This window comes from Cetorhinus maximus, chromosome 4, assembly GCF_964194155.1.
Source record: "Cetorhinus maximus chromosome 4, sCetMax3.hap1.1, whole genome shotgun sequence".
Classification (NCBI taxonomy): Eukaryota; Metazoa; Chordata; class Chondrichthyes; order Lamniformes; family Cetorhinidae; genus Cetorhinus; species Cetorhinus maximus.
In genome coordinates, this window is record NC_135882.1 from 73,901,907 (window position 1) to 73,918,345 (window position 16,439).

Here is a 16,439-nt window from a genome sequence, read left to right on the forward strand (position 1 = left end):
TGGAGTGCCAGTCTAGATTATTTGCTTAAGCCTTTGGAGTGGGACTTAAATCTTTGGCTTCTGACTCAGAGACAAAACTGCTACCAACTGTGCCACACCTATGACTTATCTGACATTTCAAGTATTAAATGTATGGATAGCAGGGCTCTCAGGACCGTACTTTCTTCAAACAATAAAGAGACCTTTGCTATTAAGCAAGTCTTTAAAAATGCATAGGAGTAGCTTGAAGTGATTCAGCCACTAGTTTTCACTCTTTGCATGTGAGAAAATGCTTACATTCCATTCAATACTTCATTATGCATGTTTAAGTGGGTGCACCAATTGGTATGTGGTCAATGGACATACTGTACCACTCTGCTGTCTCAATTGTTCATTATCACTGCATTTTGCACTCTCCCCCATAAATGAAAACCTAGGAAGTCAGTAAGCCATCTGCTACTTGGACATTATGTCATAGATTACAATACACTTGATCACCCCTGTAATTCCTGACATAGCGAGTTGGGAAGGCCTTGAATGAAAGCAAGATTTGCATTGGCAAAGAAGGAAATTCAGAAGGTGGCTCAACTTGGCTTATTGACATGTAGCCCATTGTAGCCAGTCTAACAGTAGCACTCTCAAAGCTATGACATCTCAAGATAAGTGCACTGAAAATGAGCAGGGAAGAAAAATAACTAACAGATAAATGACTAGGAGAATTCTTGCGGGTGGGGGTGGTGGTGGTGGTGGTGGTGGGGGTGGGTGGGGGGGGGGGCGCGCGGGGTGGGTGGTGGTGGTGAAAGAGGTGGGTTAATTTTAGTTTAATACCAAACTGAAAAATGTAAGAGTTATTTATTAATTGTAGAATGACTAGAAAGAAAATAATATTCTGAAACACTGAATCTCTTTATCACTAGATTATATTTGTTGCAGGTTCAGGATCCTGCCATAGACATGCCCTCAAGTATAATAGGAAGCCTGTTTATACTGTCTAATATCTAATTCTATGATATTGCGTCCCAGCCAATATTTATACTTCAACCAACGTCATTAAAACACAGATTATCTCACCATTATCACATTGCTATTTGTTGCAACATTGCCATTTGCAAATTGAGTGCTGTGTTTCCAACACTACAATAGTGACTACACTTCAAAAGTACTTAATTGGCTATAAAGCACTTTATGATATCTTGGGATTGTTAAAGGCACTATATAAATGTATATTCTTAGTGTTCTACCTGAGCAAACCTTCAGTGCTTCTGTTTCACTGTGAACACAGTGACTGCTATGTCATCTGCCATAGTCTGACTTAAATACAACATCAAGAACTGGGCCAATTCTTCTAAATGTTGCAGCTTCAGCGTGTTTTGCAACTGGAGGCTTCCAAAACATCAATCATCATCAAGTAAATATACTGTTCATTCCTGCATAAAGCAAGTAATTGATGCAAAGTTTGCTAGGAAAAATAGTTTCATTACCTTCCTAATACAAAGGAGACACTAACTGGACAGGGCTTAGAACTTTTATTCACTGGAAGGCTTTTCCAGAGTCCAAAGGGTTATAGGTGGAATTCACGTGGGTACCAGGGATCCTCACAGCAATTCCAATGAGACATAAACAAGAAGGGGTTTCACTAACTTGCAGGGGGTTTTCAACTACAAAAATGTTATCCAGAATGTAAATATTATTATCCAGGAGGTACTTATATTGCTTTCATGCTACAGTGGTCCCTAGTATCTTCATTGTTTTAATGCAGTGAGAGACCAACATGGTGCCCCATTGCAAATGTGCCCTGCACCTTGTATTGCATGCAAGAGTGCTGTGAAAAGGAAGCATGTGTGTCTCGTCCTATATCCCCGAGGAGATAGGGAAACACACAATCCTCTATGCCACACTTTCCATGGAGAAGGAAGAAGCTGTAAGTTTAAAAGGAGAGTACACTTAACTTGGCAGTTTCATAAATGTCCAAAATCTGTTCCCTAAAGACAGCATTGAACTGCACTGCCAATTTATCGCCCCCAATTTTACTGGCCGATGGCACGAAAAAGAGCCATCCCTCTCCATCTGCTTCACCTGTAATAGGATCTCCAAGCCTTTTCTGTGTGACTGTCGGTCCTGAGACCTATACTTTATGAGGACTTATGATACCTCTTAATAGGGGAAAAAATCCTCCACCCACCCTCCTTTTTAAATACAGCTGCCTGGCCTGAAATAGTGGCTGGCAATCAGCCATCCTACAGGCCTGGCTCCTCACACATGGAGCCTAGGCAAATGGAGGAGGAACCTGTGCCCTGGCGCGGGAGCACCTTCACTACCGGTTTGCGCAGCTCCAATTTTTCGAATGGGGATTAAAACATAGCGTTTAAAATATTTTATCTTTCCAATTAATGATATAAAATATGAATGTATGTCGAGTTAATAGGGTTTGATTCCAACCATAGATGACTGATTCATCCATAATGATTCCAACGTTACGTGTAATAATGCAAACATATTAATTATTAATATGCTATAAAATATGCCCGGGCTGTCTTTAAAGACCCCATTGATAGGAAAAAGAATTTGATGCGAGAAAGCCGAGCCAGTCCCCACACACTGTAGGCTCTTTTATGTGGCTTGGAACCAAATGTTCACATTCCTTTGGGCGGTGTGAGAATGGCATTAGAGGCACACGCTAACTGGCCGCTCTGACTCACTGGAGAGAGACTTGTGAGTGAACTTTCTCCTCGCTGCACTGGCATCATTGGAAACAAGTCACAGCAAATCATCACATGACGACCTCAGTCTATTTCAGCCTCCGACATCGGGACTATCATTCTGCACGTTTTCTTACAGACTGGACAAGATCAAGATTTCTCACACTTGGATTTAGTCTCTTGTGGGTAAAGATCAGCCCTGGCGAGGTTTTCCTGGAGTCGCTTTTGTGAAGAAAAAGCACCCACTCCACCTGGAAACTTTTTTTTAGGTTAAAAAAGAAATATAATCTTTGAAATTATTTTCGATTTTTAGAGAAAAAAAACCCCCACTTCAGTATTACAGCGTCGCCTCTGTAATATTGGCAGTAGAAGCCCGTCAGTAGCTGCGGTAGCTGCGGTTGCGGTGCTAGAATTACGATGGGGAGTTTACGGGTGAGTTTGCTTCTCTTGGCCGGATTGCTGTGGCTTTCGGATAATGCTGAAGCGGGATGCTCCGAATCTCACAAATGCTGTAACGGCAGAGACCACAGATGCAGTAGCACAGGCTGGAGAATGGACCGGGTTTACGGGACTTGCTACTGCGACGAAGCATGTAAAAGTACTGGGGACTGCTGTTACGATTACATCCAGACATGTCCAGGTAAAGGGAGAGCTCGGCACGCCACAGTCAAAGCGGTTTCAGTAGTGTGTTCCTTCCGCTGAGTGCGGGCAGTTGTTTCTCGGTTTATAATGATACGGAGGTAGGTCAGCGCGGTTAGTTCATTCACTTAGGGAGGGGTTGAAACATCGAGTGGAGCAATATTTTGCTTTCACAATTACAATAAATTAATGCACTTTTTTCTATTTTTAATTAGTGTAAAATATATCAGCATGTGAAGTTATTTTGCAAGCTTACAGAAGTTAGTTTTTATTACAATCTGAAGCAGACAAAATTGCTTGACTTAAATGTGATACTAGTTCAACTTTCAGGCACGAGTTAGTAAATTAGTTTTAAAAAGCGGGATCCTGGAGGAAATATATGCTGACTGTCCAGTGGTGATTTTATGGTACGGTGCAGAACACCTCGCATTGCTGGTGATAATGCCAGTTTGAGTGACTTCTGGTGTAGAGAACATGGAGTGATGACACTGGGCTGCTGTATTAGTCAGCAAGACGTGAGGCCCGCTCTGGTCATCCATTTGTAAACACGACCAGCTATTCAATCGGACACGATCATTAGAAAGACAACTATCCATTTCGAATAGATTTTTAAAAATGTATCATCCTTCAAATTATATAGATGGTTTTGAGCTATTTTCAATTGAAAAAAACTGAGTTTTAACTTGAGTTTTTTAATTGACTCATTAAAACTTGTCACAGAAAACTTATAAATGCCTGAAATTTCAGGCTTTTTAAAGACTTTTCGTGATAAGTTTCAACGCTTCAAATAAAAAAAAATCCATAAACATTTTAAAATGAAAATAGTTTTGAAACTATCTATGTTAATTTGACAGATTATATTTTAAAATTTTTCTTTTAATCTATAATTACCAGTACCATTTGTAATAACTATCCAGGTTAGTTTCTAAACAGTGTTTCATTTCCATTTTTAGGAAGACAATTGAAAATTGAAAAGAGGTGTTAAGTCTGTTTTTGGTTTAAGAAAGGTCACAGTTTGTAAATTACTGCATTAATTAAAATGATTATTGTTCACTGGAAGGTGTGAAAATTGGTGTCAAGCATTACTCAAAATAATGGCTATGGTAGTAATGTTAGCGATATAATTCATAAGTAAACCCTGGAGTTACAATTATTGAAGAATGTAAGAACTGGAAAATTGTCTCCTTACAATGGCATCTTTACCTGGAAAGAGGGGAGGACTCACCCTTGCTTTGACTGAGATTTCTGTTATATCTATCACCCTCTTCTGGCTACTCTCTTCACTGCTTTACTTGTGTCAAAAACATTTAACAAAAATGTCCACATTTATTTGGATTACATTTACACTTGCAATTTAAGTATCACTGGAAAGCACTTTCCCCTTCACACCAATCTTACAGTTGTAGTATAAATCCAGAGTGAAATCCTGATCTAATTGTGGCTTTAGACTCCCTGGAGGGAGTAATCACATAACCATTTTGATTTAAAGCCAAATGGAGTGTAAGAGCCATTGGACTTTCTGAAGACTTTTAAAGCTTATTTTGAGCTAAAAAAAAACTCTAGAGATGCTTACATTTTCAATATTTAAATTTTAATAGTTGTGAAAGAAACTCTGAGCATGTGTATAACCCCATATGCAAAGCATTTTCTCCTTGGCAAAGGAATTATAGTTCCAGACAGATTGTATAAAGAGGGTGGCGTAGTTTTTGTTTTGGATGCAAGCAGGATTACAGTTCAAGGTTCTGCTAAAATTTATTTGCACAGTAACAAACAAATCTTCCATGAACCAGCAATTTAGACAGCGTAATGAAACATTTTTTGATATTTCTTTCCATTAAATAGTATTTCTTGATGTATTTAAGAGCGGTAATCAGTTAAGCCCAGTTATATCAATACAGTTGAAAGTGGGTTTTGGAACAGCATTATTAATGTAGCTGAAAAATGGGTTTGTCGACAAAAATAAGGTTTTGAATAAGCATGCTCAGTGCTTCACCTGGGAGTAACCAGAAAGCATTGAAAATGACTTTAAAAGCCATTTAATTGTTCCATTGCTGTAGACTAGCCAGCTTCTTAGTAAATTGAATAATTAAATTAAAAAAATATGATATGAAGCAACTCTTAAAAGGTGCCTAGTAGCGCCATTATCCCTAAGAAAATGAATGCAATTTGAAGAGCTTGCCTGAATCAGCATAATCGACAAAATCTCTCAACATTGATCTCTGGTGTGGCCAGTTTTACCTATGACCAATGTCCATAGAAGAGGCCTTTATTGCAAAGGGATTGTGATACAAAAATAAAGAAGTCTTCAACAATTGTATAGGGCTTTGGCTTGAGATGGCCCATGTATTTTGGGGGGAAAAAATTATTCATTATCTTGGCATGATAGTCCCTTCAAGAACTAAGTTTTCCTAGGATCAGTTTTATGGTAAAGCACCTGGATTCTGGTAAATGATCATGTGACCAGGTTTCCAGAGAGATATACAATAGAGACAAAAAATAAGTTGGTTATAGGGCATGGGTTCTGTGTTCAAGCAGTTTAGTTTTAGGGTTTAAAACAAACTGGAGTAAAGGAAACATCTCTTTCATGAAGGATTCAGTTGAAATCTGGTATGTTGGCTAAAAGAGTTAAAACATTTTGTTAACTGAAAGTTAATAGTGGACCAAATCTTCTGGTACCTGCATTGTTGCAATTGAAACTTAAGTTGGGAGATGCATATAGAAACATAGAAACTAGGAGCAGGAGTAGGCCATTCAGCCCTTCGAGCCTGCTCCGTCATTCATTATGATCATGGCTGATCATCCAACAATCCTGCTCCCGCTTTCTCCCTGTACCCTTTGATCCCTTTCGCCCCAAGAGCTATATCTAACTCCTTCTTGAAAGCATACAACATTTTGGTCTCAACTACTTTCTGTGGTAACGAATTCCACAGGCTCACCACTCTCTGGGTGAAGAAATTACTCCTCGCCTCAGTCCTAAATGGTCTACCCCATATCCTCAGACTGTGACCCCTGGTTCTGGACTCCCCCACCATCGGGAACATCCTTCCTGCATCTACCCTGTCTAGTCCTGTTAGAATTTTATAGGTTTCTATGAGATTCCCACATTCTTCTGAACTCCAGCGAATATAATCCTAATCGACTCAATCTCTCCTCATATGTCAGTCCCGCCATCCCAGGAATCAGTCAGGTAAACCTTCGCCGCACTCCCTCTATGGCAAGTACATCCTTCTTCAGATAAGGAGACCAAAACTGCTCACAATATTCCAGGTGTAGTCTCACAAGGCCCTGTATAATTGCAGCAAGACATCCCTGTTCCTGTACTCGAATCCTCTGGCTATGAAGGCCAACATAGCATTTGCCTTCTTTACCGCCTGCTGCATCTGCATGCTTACCTTCAGCGACTGGTGCACAAGGACACCCAGGTCTTGTTGCACATTTCCCTCTCTCAATTTATAGCCATTCAGATAATAATCTTCCTTCCTGTTTTTGCTACCAAAATGGATAACTTCACATTTATCCACAGTATACAGCATCTGCCATGCATTTGCCCACTCACTCAGCTTATCCAAATCACACTCTCTGCATCCTCCTCACAGCTCACCCTCCCACCCAGCTTTCAGGAACCTGAGGTAACCCTGGTGCAACAAATGCGCTGGAATTGGTTGGGGAGTTTCCAATGGGCTGATTTCTGCTACCCTGAACATTCTGCAAATGTCTGACTCTGAGCTCAGTGTCAGAGACTTGGGCCAGATACTTGGGACTTGCCTAGAAACTTACCATGGAAATGTTTCACTGTTTAACACCTGGTCTAACTCTGTGATTAGCCAGGGTAACTGAACTAAGCACCATAATTGAGACTCCCCACAAATCATCCCCTCTGACCTAATCACTCCCTGATCCGACACAACCCCACTTGACCCTCTCTTCCACCAACCACCCCTACCCAGTCCAACACTCTCTCCCACCTCCAGCTCCCAAACCCACCCAACTCAACTCTTTCTCCCATCACGACCCCCAGCCCAAACTGACTATCCCTGAAAACCCAACCCGACCTGACCCAACTATCCAGCCAACTGACCCGATTCTCTCTCCCATCACCATATCATAAACCAGAACCGACTACTTCCCTAACCCAACCTGACTCCCCCATCACAACCCCCAATCGGACCCAACTGCTCACTCACTCACTCTCACTCACTCATTCACTTGCTCACTCAGTCACCCATCCTCTCACTCACCCATTTCTCACTCACCTACCCTCTTACCTACCCTCTCACCCACCCTATCAACCTACATCTTGCCTGCTTGCCCAACCTCCTGTCCGCCCGGCCACCCAACCTCTCATCCACTTGACCACCCAACCTCCTGCCTGGCTGCTCATCCTTTCACCCAGTCGCCCAACACCTCACCTGGGTGCCCACTCACCCACTCACTCATGCGCTAACCAACGGGAAGACATGAGACCTTTTAAAAACTTAACTGAATAAGGCAGCTAATGCCATAAAATGGTGGCGTGTCCATCGCATCAGTCTTCCACGGGGATAGCTATGCTGACCCATTGCTGCTTCAGCCGGGATCAGATTTCAGTTGGGAATTCTGATTCTGGCTGAAATAATGCAATATGGGTCACAGGAATCTTCATGGACAGCAGCAATACGTGCAGCATTGACACTGAATGGAAGATCTGGGTCCATAATTTGGACTCCTGGTATAGCCAAGCTGAGGAGAGAGAGTGAGCCAGTTTTTGATGCAAGACTCTAAAGTTAAAGAATATTATAAAGAGGAGAATTCTGACCCTAGGTGGCTACGCTTAAGATACTAAAGATGCTGTGTTGAATGAGAGTTTGCAACCAGAGGATGGCTGGAGGAGATTTGAAGAGATAACCTTGCCAGAAGTAAGTGGATGGCCCGAGAAATCTCAACCCTTGTACAAATCTTCAAAGCAGTACTCAGGATCAGTTAACCTTCCAGTTTTTGCTAAGTATCTAACTTGAGTTTTGGTGTGTAAGCCCAATGGGTGTAGCAGGTAAGTGAATTTAAGGTGTTTGGCTTAGGTTATAAATAACTGAGCTTTTTGTACCTTTAATATCTTTGATGTAAGAGCCGATTTAAAATAGAGTGGAATTAGGATACATGTACCTTGATCTTGGTGTAGTAAAATTCTGCTGCTTTATGGTTTCATTCTTTTACTAAATACCTGGGGTTTCAGATTCTAAAAACAGTTAAATGTGTTACTGGTCTCTACCAAGATCACAAAAATTGGGAACTGTAGTGGGATCGCAAATTAACAGATTGTGATGGGTGAGCTGGGATATTGGCTGTGGTGTAAGCTAACAGGGTTTCACGGCGAATTTTACTATATAAAGTGAACAGCAGAATGGCTTTGTCAGTGGCAAAGACTTTTCTGGAGAGGGAAGATTTATCCCTGAGTGATTTGCAACAATTAACCAGGGTTAGGTTAATAGAATTAGCAGGAAAGTTGAAGGTAGAGATAAAAGCAGGGGCACAAAATTTGGAATTTGAAGAAGGAAAGGTTAATCCAGATAAATCGCAGCTTGAGTTAGTTAAGATTCCATAGCAGATGAAGTATCTTGAATGGGAAGAAATGGAAAAAGAAAGAAATGCTGACGTTTGAATTTGAACTCATAAAATATATAGAAAAGACATCAAGGGAGGAAAGAGCACAGCAAATGGAACTTTAAAAACTTTTGATTTTTGAGTTTTGATTTAACAATGAATCTTTGCCTAATGCCTAAATTCACTGAGGACAGAGTTGAGAGATATTTTATCTCATTTGAGAAAGGGGCAAAAAAGCTAGGCTTGCCACAGAACACAAGGACCCTTATTTTGCAAAGTGTTTTGGTGGGTAAGGCAATGGATGTATTCAGGTCTTTCGGAAGAGTAATCTTCAGATTAGAGACAGTTAAAAATGCGGTACTTGACATCTATGAGCTGGTTCCTAAGATGTATCAATTAAGATTTTGAGCTCTCGAGAAGAAACTGAACCGGACATTTGTGGAACATGCTCGAGAGAAAGAGCTGTTATGGAACCGATGGTATCGTTCAGTGAAATTAGCTGAGACTTTTAAAAATGTGAGGCAGAACATGACCCTAGAAGAATTTGGGAACAACATTTCAGTAGCTATTAGGTCTCATTTGGAGGACTGGAAATTTTCTAAAATAAGGGAAGCTGCAGTTCTAGCCAATGGATATGACATCTCACATGGACAACTAGGGGGCATTAAAGCTCCATTTATGAACCTACAAGGAAGCTAGAGGAATCAGGAATTTGGAAAAGGTTCTGGTTTTAAGGGACAGACTGAGGCTGTTATGCTTAATAAAGATGGTAATATCATAGATTAAAGTAAGGTAAAGAAATCCATATATTTTCATTATGGTAAGCTGGGGCATGGAAAAGCGAACTGTTGGAAGTGTAAAGGAAAAGCAGTTGCAATAGTAGGAATGTCTAAGGAGTCTTCAGAAAAGACTGTATCAGTAAAAAACGAATAATAAAATCATAGCAATTAGACAGTAGCAAAGTAATCCCTCAGAACCTACTACAGTGACGGAATTGCTCAGGCTAGTCAGAGAGATTCTTCCTTATGTATTGAAGTGAGTCAGGTTACTGAACATTATAAAGGTTTTCTTTCCAAGAGAGAAGTATTCCTTTACTCTAACAAAATAAGTAAACAAATTAATATTTTGATAGATAGTGGATCATTGCAGTCATTGATACAATTGGCTGATGATACAATTTGTCTTCCAGATATAAAAACAGAAAATGCTGGAAAAACTCAGCAGATCTGGCAGCATCTGTGGAGAGAGAAACAGAATTAACATTTTGAGTCCATATGACTTCTTCAGAGCTAAAAAGAAGCTCTGAAGAAGAGTCATACGGACTCTTTAGCTCTGAATAAGTCATATGAACTCAAACGTTTCTCTCCCCATAGATGCTGCCAGACCTGCTGAGTTTTTCCAGCATTTTATGTTTTTATTTCTGATTTCCACATCCGCAGTATTTTGCTTTTGACTTCCGGGTAGTCTGGTGAAAGAAAAGGTACTGATAGAGAGTATTCATGTGAGGTATGAACCTGTTCCCTTTTATGTAAAGTTAAGTTTCAAAGTGACTTAATACAGAGTTTTTACTGTAGGAATTTTTAAAATTTACTTGTTCACAGGATATGGGCACCATTGGCAAGGCCAGCATTTATTGCCCATTCCTAATTGCCCTTGAGAAGGTGGTGGTGAGCTGCTTTCTTGAACCACTGCAGTCAATGTGGTGTAGGTACACCCACAATGCTGTTAGGGAGGGAGTTCCACGATTTTGACCCAGTGACAGTAAGGTATGGTGTGTGGCTTGGAGGAGAACTTGCAAGAGGTGGTGTTCCCATGCACCTGCTGTCCTTGTCCTTCTAGGTGGTAGAGGTTATGGGTTTGAAAGGTGCTGTCAAAGGAGTCTTGGTGAGTTGCTGCAGTGCATCTTGTAGATGGTACACCCTGCTGCCACTGTGCGTCAGTGGCGGAGAGGGTGATGTTTATAGTGGTGGATGGGGTGCCAATCAAGCAGGTTGTTCCTAGTTTGCCTATTGAGGGGGTAGATTTTTTATTAGAAAATGATTTGGCAGGTGATATGATATTAGCATCTCCAAGAGTTTAAAGCCAGTTGAAGTGAGAGAAACTGAGATTTTGCGGGAGGAACATTCTAGTTTGTTCCCAGATTATGTAGTAATGAGGTCTCAGGCTCATAAGGTGAGACAGGGTGAAGTAAAATCAACTGAAATGGAGGATCATTCAGGTATTCGATCAGGACTTTTTTCGGGAAGTTGGATGAGGATAAAAAACTTGAATAGAACAAGGCTGACTTATTTAGTCAATCTTCTTTAGTTTAGTCTGAGCAGGTAGCTCCTAGTTTGCGGGGATTATCTCAGGTAGTGTATGCTGAGGAAGAATCAGTAAAGGTTCCTGAATGTTATTACCTAATAATGATATATTAATGAGAAAATAGGGACTTCCTGCAAGACCAGCAGATGAGGAATGAACATTAGTCCATCAAATTAGATGAATTGCTCATTCGGAGAGACGGCACCGACATGACAGACTGAATGGCCTCCTTCTGTACTGTAACAATTCTGTGATTCTGTGAAATTGTTGTCCCTCCTGGTTATCACAAGGAAATCTTAAGGATTGCACATGAGATTTCGATGGCAGGTAATTTAGGAATAAGAAAGATTCAGGCTAAAGTAATGAAACATTTTTACTGATTGGGATTCCACAGGGATGTAGTTGAATTCTACAAGACATGTCACAGATGTCAAATGGTTGGAAAATCCCAGCCATCAGTTAAACAAGCTCCATTGATCCCTATACTTGCTTTCAATGAGCTGTTTGTTAGGGTTCCAGTGGATTGTGTGGAACCCTTACATAAACTAAAACAGAATATCAATATCTTTGAATTATCATGGATTTGGAGGTTACAACTTTAATAATATAAGATATGCCGATGACACTGTTCTTTTTGCCGAATCTGAAGAGAAATGCAAAAGATTTTGGATAGAGTAGTGAGTGAAAATGAAAAGAAGGGCTGAGCATAAATTGTAAGAAAACAAATATGTCTAGTAGTGTCTAAAAGGAAAATCATTCCAGAATGTAAGATCACAGTGAAGAATGAAAAGGTCACATAGATAGACAAATTTTGTTACCTAGGAGGCATATTAACATCAATGGAAAATGAGACCAAGAAATAAGACCAAGAATTGGAATGGCCAAAGATGCATTTCAAAAGATTAAAAAGATTATGATCAACTCAAAATTAAGCACAAAAACAAAGCTGAGAATCCTGGAATGCAATATCACGCCAATTTTGACAAACAGAAGCAAGTGTTGGACAATCAGTAAAGCAATGCAGAGAAGAATTGAGGCTGCAGAGTTGTAGGTTTTGAGGTGAATAATGAAGATATCTTGGACAAGTCACACTACCAATGAAGAGGTGCTAGCAAAATCTGAGGCCAAAAGAACTCTGGTGACCAAGATCAGGAAGAGTTGGAATTTCTTGGGCATGTAATAAGAAATCATGACTTAAAAAGATTGATGCTGATGGGAAAGCTCCATGGTAAAAGAGATTGAGGTAGACAAAAAACAATCTTTCTAAAGAGCCTCCCAAACTGGATGAATGTACCATCAACGAAGATGATCCATGCTTCCAGGGCAAGATTAACATGGAGGCCCATGGTTTCCAATTTATTCTTAGGGAATTGTACCTGAAGAGAGAGAGAGAGAGAGGATTTGTCTACAAAGTTCCCAGAGAACATTCCCTTAAGAAAGATTACTGGAAAGGTGGTAAGTGAAGGGTTAATTCAGTTTTTCACTATACATGGATTGCCCAAAGAGATTCAATCTGGCCAAGGGTCAAATTTTATGTCACATATATCCCAGGAAACTATTTGCAGTTTAAGAATAAAGCAACTTCAATAAATGCATATCACCCATAGTTGCAAGAGGATTTGGAAAGATGCCATCAAACCTTAAAAACTATGATCAAAGCTTATTTCCTTGAATATCCAGAGGATTGGGATAGAGGAATTTCATTTTTATTGTTTTGCAATTAGGGATGCACCTATTAAGTCAACAGATTTCAGTCCCTTTGAGTTATTCTCACATGAAGTAAGAGGGCCACTTAAATTTATTAAAAATAAATTGATGGATCAGGAAGAGGAAATTTCTCTTTTAGATTATGCATCCAAATTCCAAGACAGACACTCAAAAGCATGTACAGTTGTTCGAAAACACCTTAAGGTTTCTGAACAGGTAATGAAAAACAAGCAAGTAAGACAGCTAAAGAATGCACTTCTAAACCTGGGGTTAAGGCATTGTTTCTGTTACCTATGCAGGATGATCAATTGAAGGCTAAATATAGTGGACCTTATTCAGTTGTCTACATTGATGATTTATTGGTCAACAGTGACTCTTGGAAAGACCATGTGAAATTTCTCAGTGAATTATTCAAGAGGCTACAAAAAGCTGACTTAGTGATAAATTTGGTAAAAAATTGAACTTGCCATGGCCAAGGTTACTTATTTAGGCCATGTCGTGGGAGAATGTATCAGGGAAGCTACAGTTAAAAATATTGTGGATTTCCCTGTTCCTAAAACCAAACAAGAGATACCGCATTTCCTTAGAATGTGTAGATTTTACAGAAAGTTTAACTTCCGAATTTCAGCACAGTAACAATTCCGTTAACAAAATTATAGAAGAGGAAAGCCAAATATGACAGGGCAGACTCTTGTCGGTCTGTCTTTGAGAGATTAAAGGCTGTCTTGATAAATGAGCCTGTGTTGGCTGCTCCAAATTTCCACAAACCATTCAAGATAGCAATTGATGCCAGCAATGTGGGCGTGAGAACCGTATTGTTACAAAATCATGATGCTAACATAGAGCATCCAGTTAGTTATATTTCTAGAAAATTTTCAAGGAAAGAACTCCACAGTTATAAAGCGTTAAGCCTTGTTTTGGTTTTGCAACAGTTTGAAAAGTACATTTCTGGAAATGTCGGAGACTGTGATCTGCACAAACTATAATCCACTAGTGTTTCTGGGGAAATTCTGCATTAAAAATCTGTTTGTTTTGCTGGTGTCTGACGCTACAACGATTTACCTTAAAACTTGTTCAAGTTGCAGGAAGGAACTATGGGTGGAATTTTCTGAGCTTGTTGGCGGCGGGCATGATAAGTGGCGCGCGTGGAAAATATGATGGGCCCCACTTCAAGACAGCGTGAAGGCAGGTCGCAATTGTCCGCTCAACCCGCCAACAGTGGGCCACGTTTCCCGCCATCGGTCAGCGGGGAGCTAATTGTAATACATCAGCAAATAATTAAAAGGCCATCCCACCAGGCTCTTGGAACCCTGCCGTACCTGCAGACGTGTTTCACAACAGCACGCAGGTGACGTGCACTTGGCGGCCTTGGGGCAACTGAGGTGAGTGAGCAGCAGCGTTCTCCACAGCTCACCTGTTGTTTACAGGCCTCAGGGGCGCTGGGGGGGTGGGGGGGGTGGTGGCAGGGGCAACTGATGCCTGGCTCCGGAGGTGACTGCTGAGGGGACGGTGCCTGGGGCAAGTGCTGACCAGCCTCGAAGGCGACTGATGAGGGTGGGGGGAGGGTTGTTCCTGAGGCAAGCCTCGGAGGCGACCGTTGTCGGTGGGGAGGGCGGATCAAGTGCTGCCCTAGCGCTGTGTCCCGCGCACAGGCAATCAAGGTTGGGGGTGGGGGTCAGGGTAAGTGAGGGGAGTGGCCACGCATTAGAGACACCTGTATGCCTCTGCAACTGAGATGGATCAGGCGCAGCCACAGTGATATGATCCTAGCCTGCTTACCCATACAAGCAACGCAAAGGCACCAAAGGGCCAACAAGCGCTCCATACCTTACCCCACCCCCTGCCCCACCCCCCCTCTGGCACAGACTTCGAATCCGCCCCCACTTTATTGGACTGTGGAGCAGTTGAACTGCACATATTGTACAATTTCCCCAGCAATGCTGGCCATGTAGCAGTCACTGCTGGAGGTGCTCATAGCCCCTTGCAATCTCAGCATCCCGGTTTGGACCAGTGTCCCCCATATCGCAAGCTGACAGGGCAGCCATGCAGCGCACTCATCTCTGGCCATCTGAGGGGTGACCAGCCCTCTCCAGGAAGCATTAAGGGTCAGTCACACAGGGCCAGGAAAGGTGCTAAGTGCAGCCATGATAACCACGTCTCTCTCTTTCATGCTGCAGGAGGACCATGTCAGGATCATGGATCCTGGTGACCTAGCTGTATGCCTGATGGCCTACAGAGACTGTAGAAGACGGAGAAGAGAGAGTGACTGAGGCACTTGGCCGCGCAAAGGCAGGAGCAGCAGCCTCATGAAGAAGGGGCAGCAGGGGCTCCCACACACGTTGCCCAGGAGCGACAGCGAGCCATGGCTGGTCGGTGCCCAGCGACACCCAGGGTCTATTGACGCCGCCTGACATTCCTGCAGATGACTGAGAACTAGTGTCACTGAAGACTGCGCATGTCTAGGGACCTCGTGGCTTACATCTGCCACTTACTGCAGGACTTGGCGCCAAGGGGACATGGAGGGCATCCACTGCCAATGGCTGTGAAAGTGACCATGGCGCTCAATTTCTATGCCAGTGGCTCCTTTCAGGGCTCCACAGGTGACCTCTGTGGGATTTCACAATCCGCCACCCACAAATACATCCATGAGGTCACAGATGCCATCTTCTCCATGGCACACAACTTTGTGCATTTCGGCCGGGACCGGGACAGCCAGGATGCAAGGGCCATTGGATTCACCCTGATCTCGGGATTCCCACAGGCGCAGGGTGGGATTCACTGCACCCATGTGGCGCTCAGGTCTCCGTCGCTGTACTCGGTGAACTTCATCAACCGCAAGGGCTTCCACTCACTGAATGTGCAGCTGGTGCGACCACCAAAAACGCATCCTGCAGGTGTGCGACCGGTTTCCAGGGAGTGTGCACGACACCTACATCCTGAGTTGCTCGCAGATCCCTGCAGTCTTCCAGGGTCTACAGAGGCTGCAGGGTTGGCTCCTTGGGGAAAAGGGCTACCCACAGAGGCCGTGGCTGATGACACCCATGCGGCGGCCTCAGACTGCAGCAGAGCGACACTATAATGAGGCTCATGCAGCAGTTCACAACTTGGTGGAGCAGACCATCGGGATGCTGAAGATACGGTTCCAGTGCCTGGACTGGTCTTGTAGAGCCCTGCAATACAGTCCGCAGAGGGTGTCACGCATTGTCGTTGTCTGCTGCGCCCTTTACAACTTGGCACTCCAACAGGGAGAGGAGCTGGCTGAGGAGGAGATGGAGGAGCTGCACGTCTCCTCTGATGAGGAGGACACCGATGAGAATGAGGGTGAGGGGGTCCTCAGTGGTGACAATGATGGAGATGATGCCCTCGCACTGCCTAGACAAGGCAGGTGCACTCAGGAGGCCTTCACAGCTGCCAGATTTGTGGAGGATGATGATGATATGAAGTGAGGTGTCCCCATAGATCCTCACATCACAGTTGTGAACATTTGACTCCAGTCTGGCTTCTGGCAGCATCAATACGCTCTGTGAGAATGCT

General features: G+C 42.6%; 1 protein-coding gene across 1 annotated transcript in view; it reads left to right on the plus strand.

Moving 5' to 3' along the window:
• Positions 1 to 2,713: 2,713 nt before the first annotated feature.
• sbspon (somatomedin B and thrombospondin type 1 domain containing) overlaps positions 2,714 to 16,439 on the plus strand; it is a 68,592-nt gene continuing 54,866 nt past the window's right edge. The window contains exon 1 of the mRNA XM_078540312.1: positions 2,714 to 3,318. Within this exon, the coding sequence (XP_078396438.1) occupies positions 3,096 to 3,318 (223 nt within the window). The 5' untranslated portion in view covers positions 2,714 to 3,095. The remainder of the gene's footprint in view (positions 3,319 to 16,439) is intronic.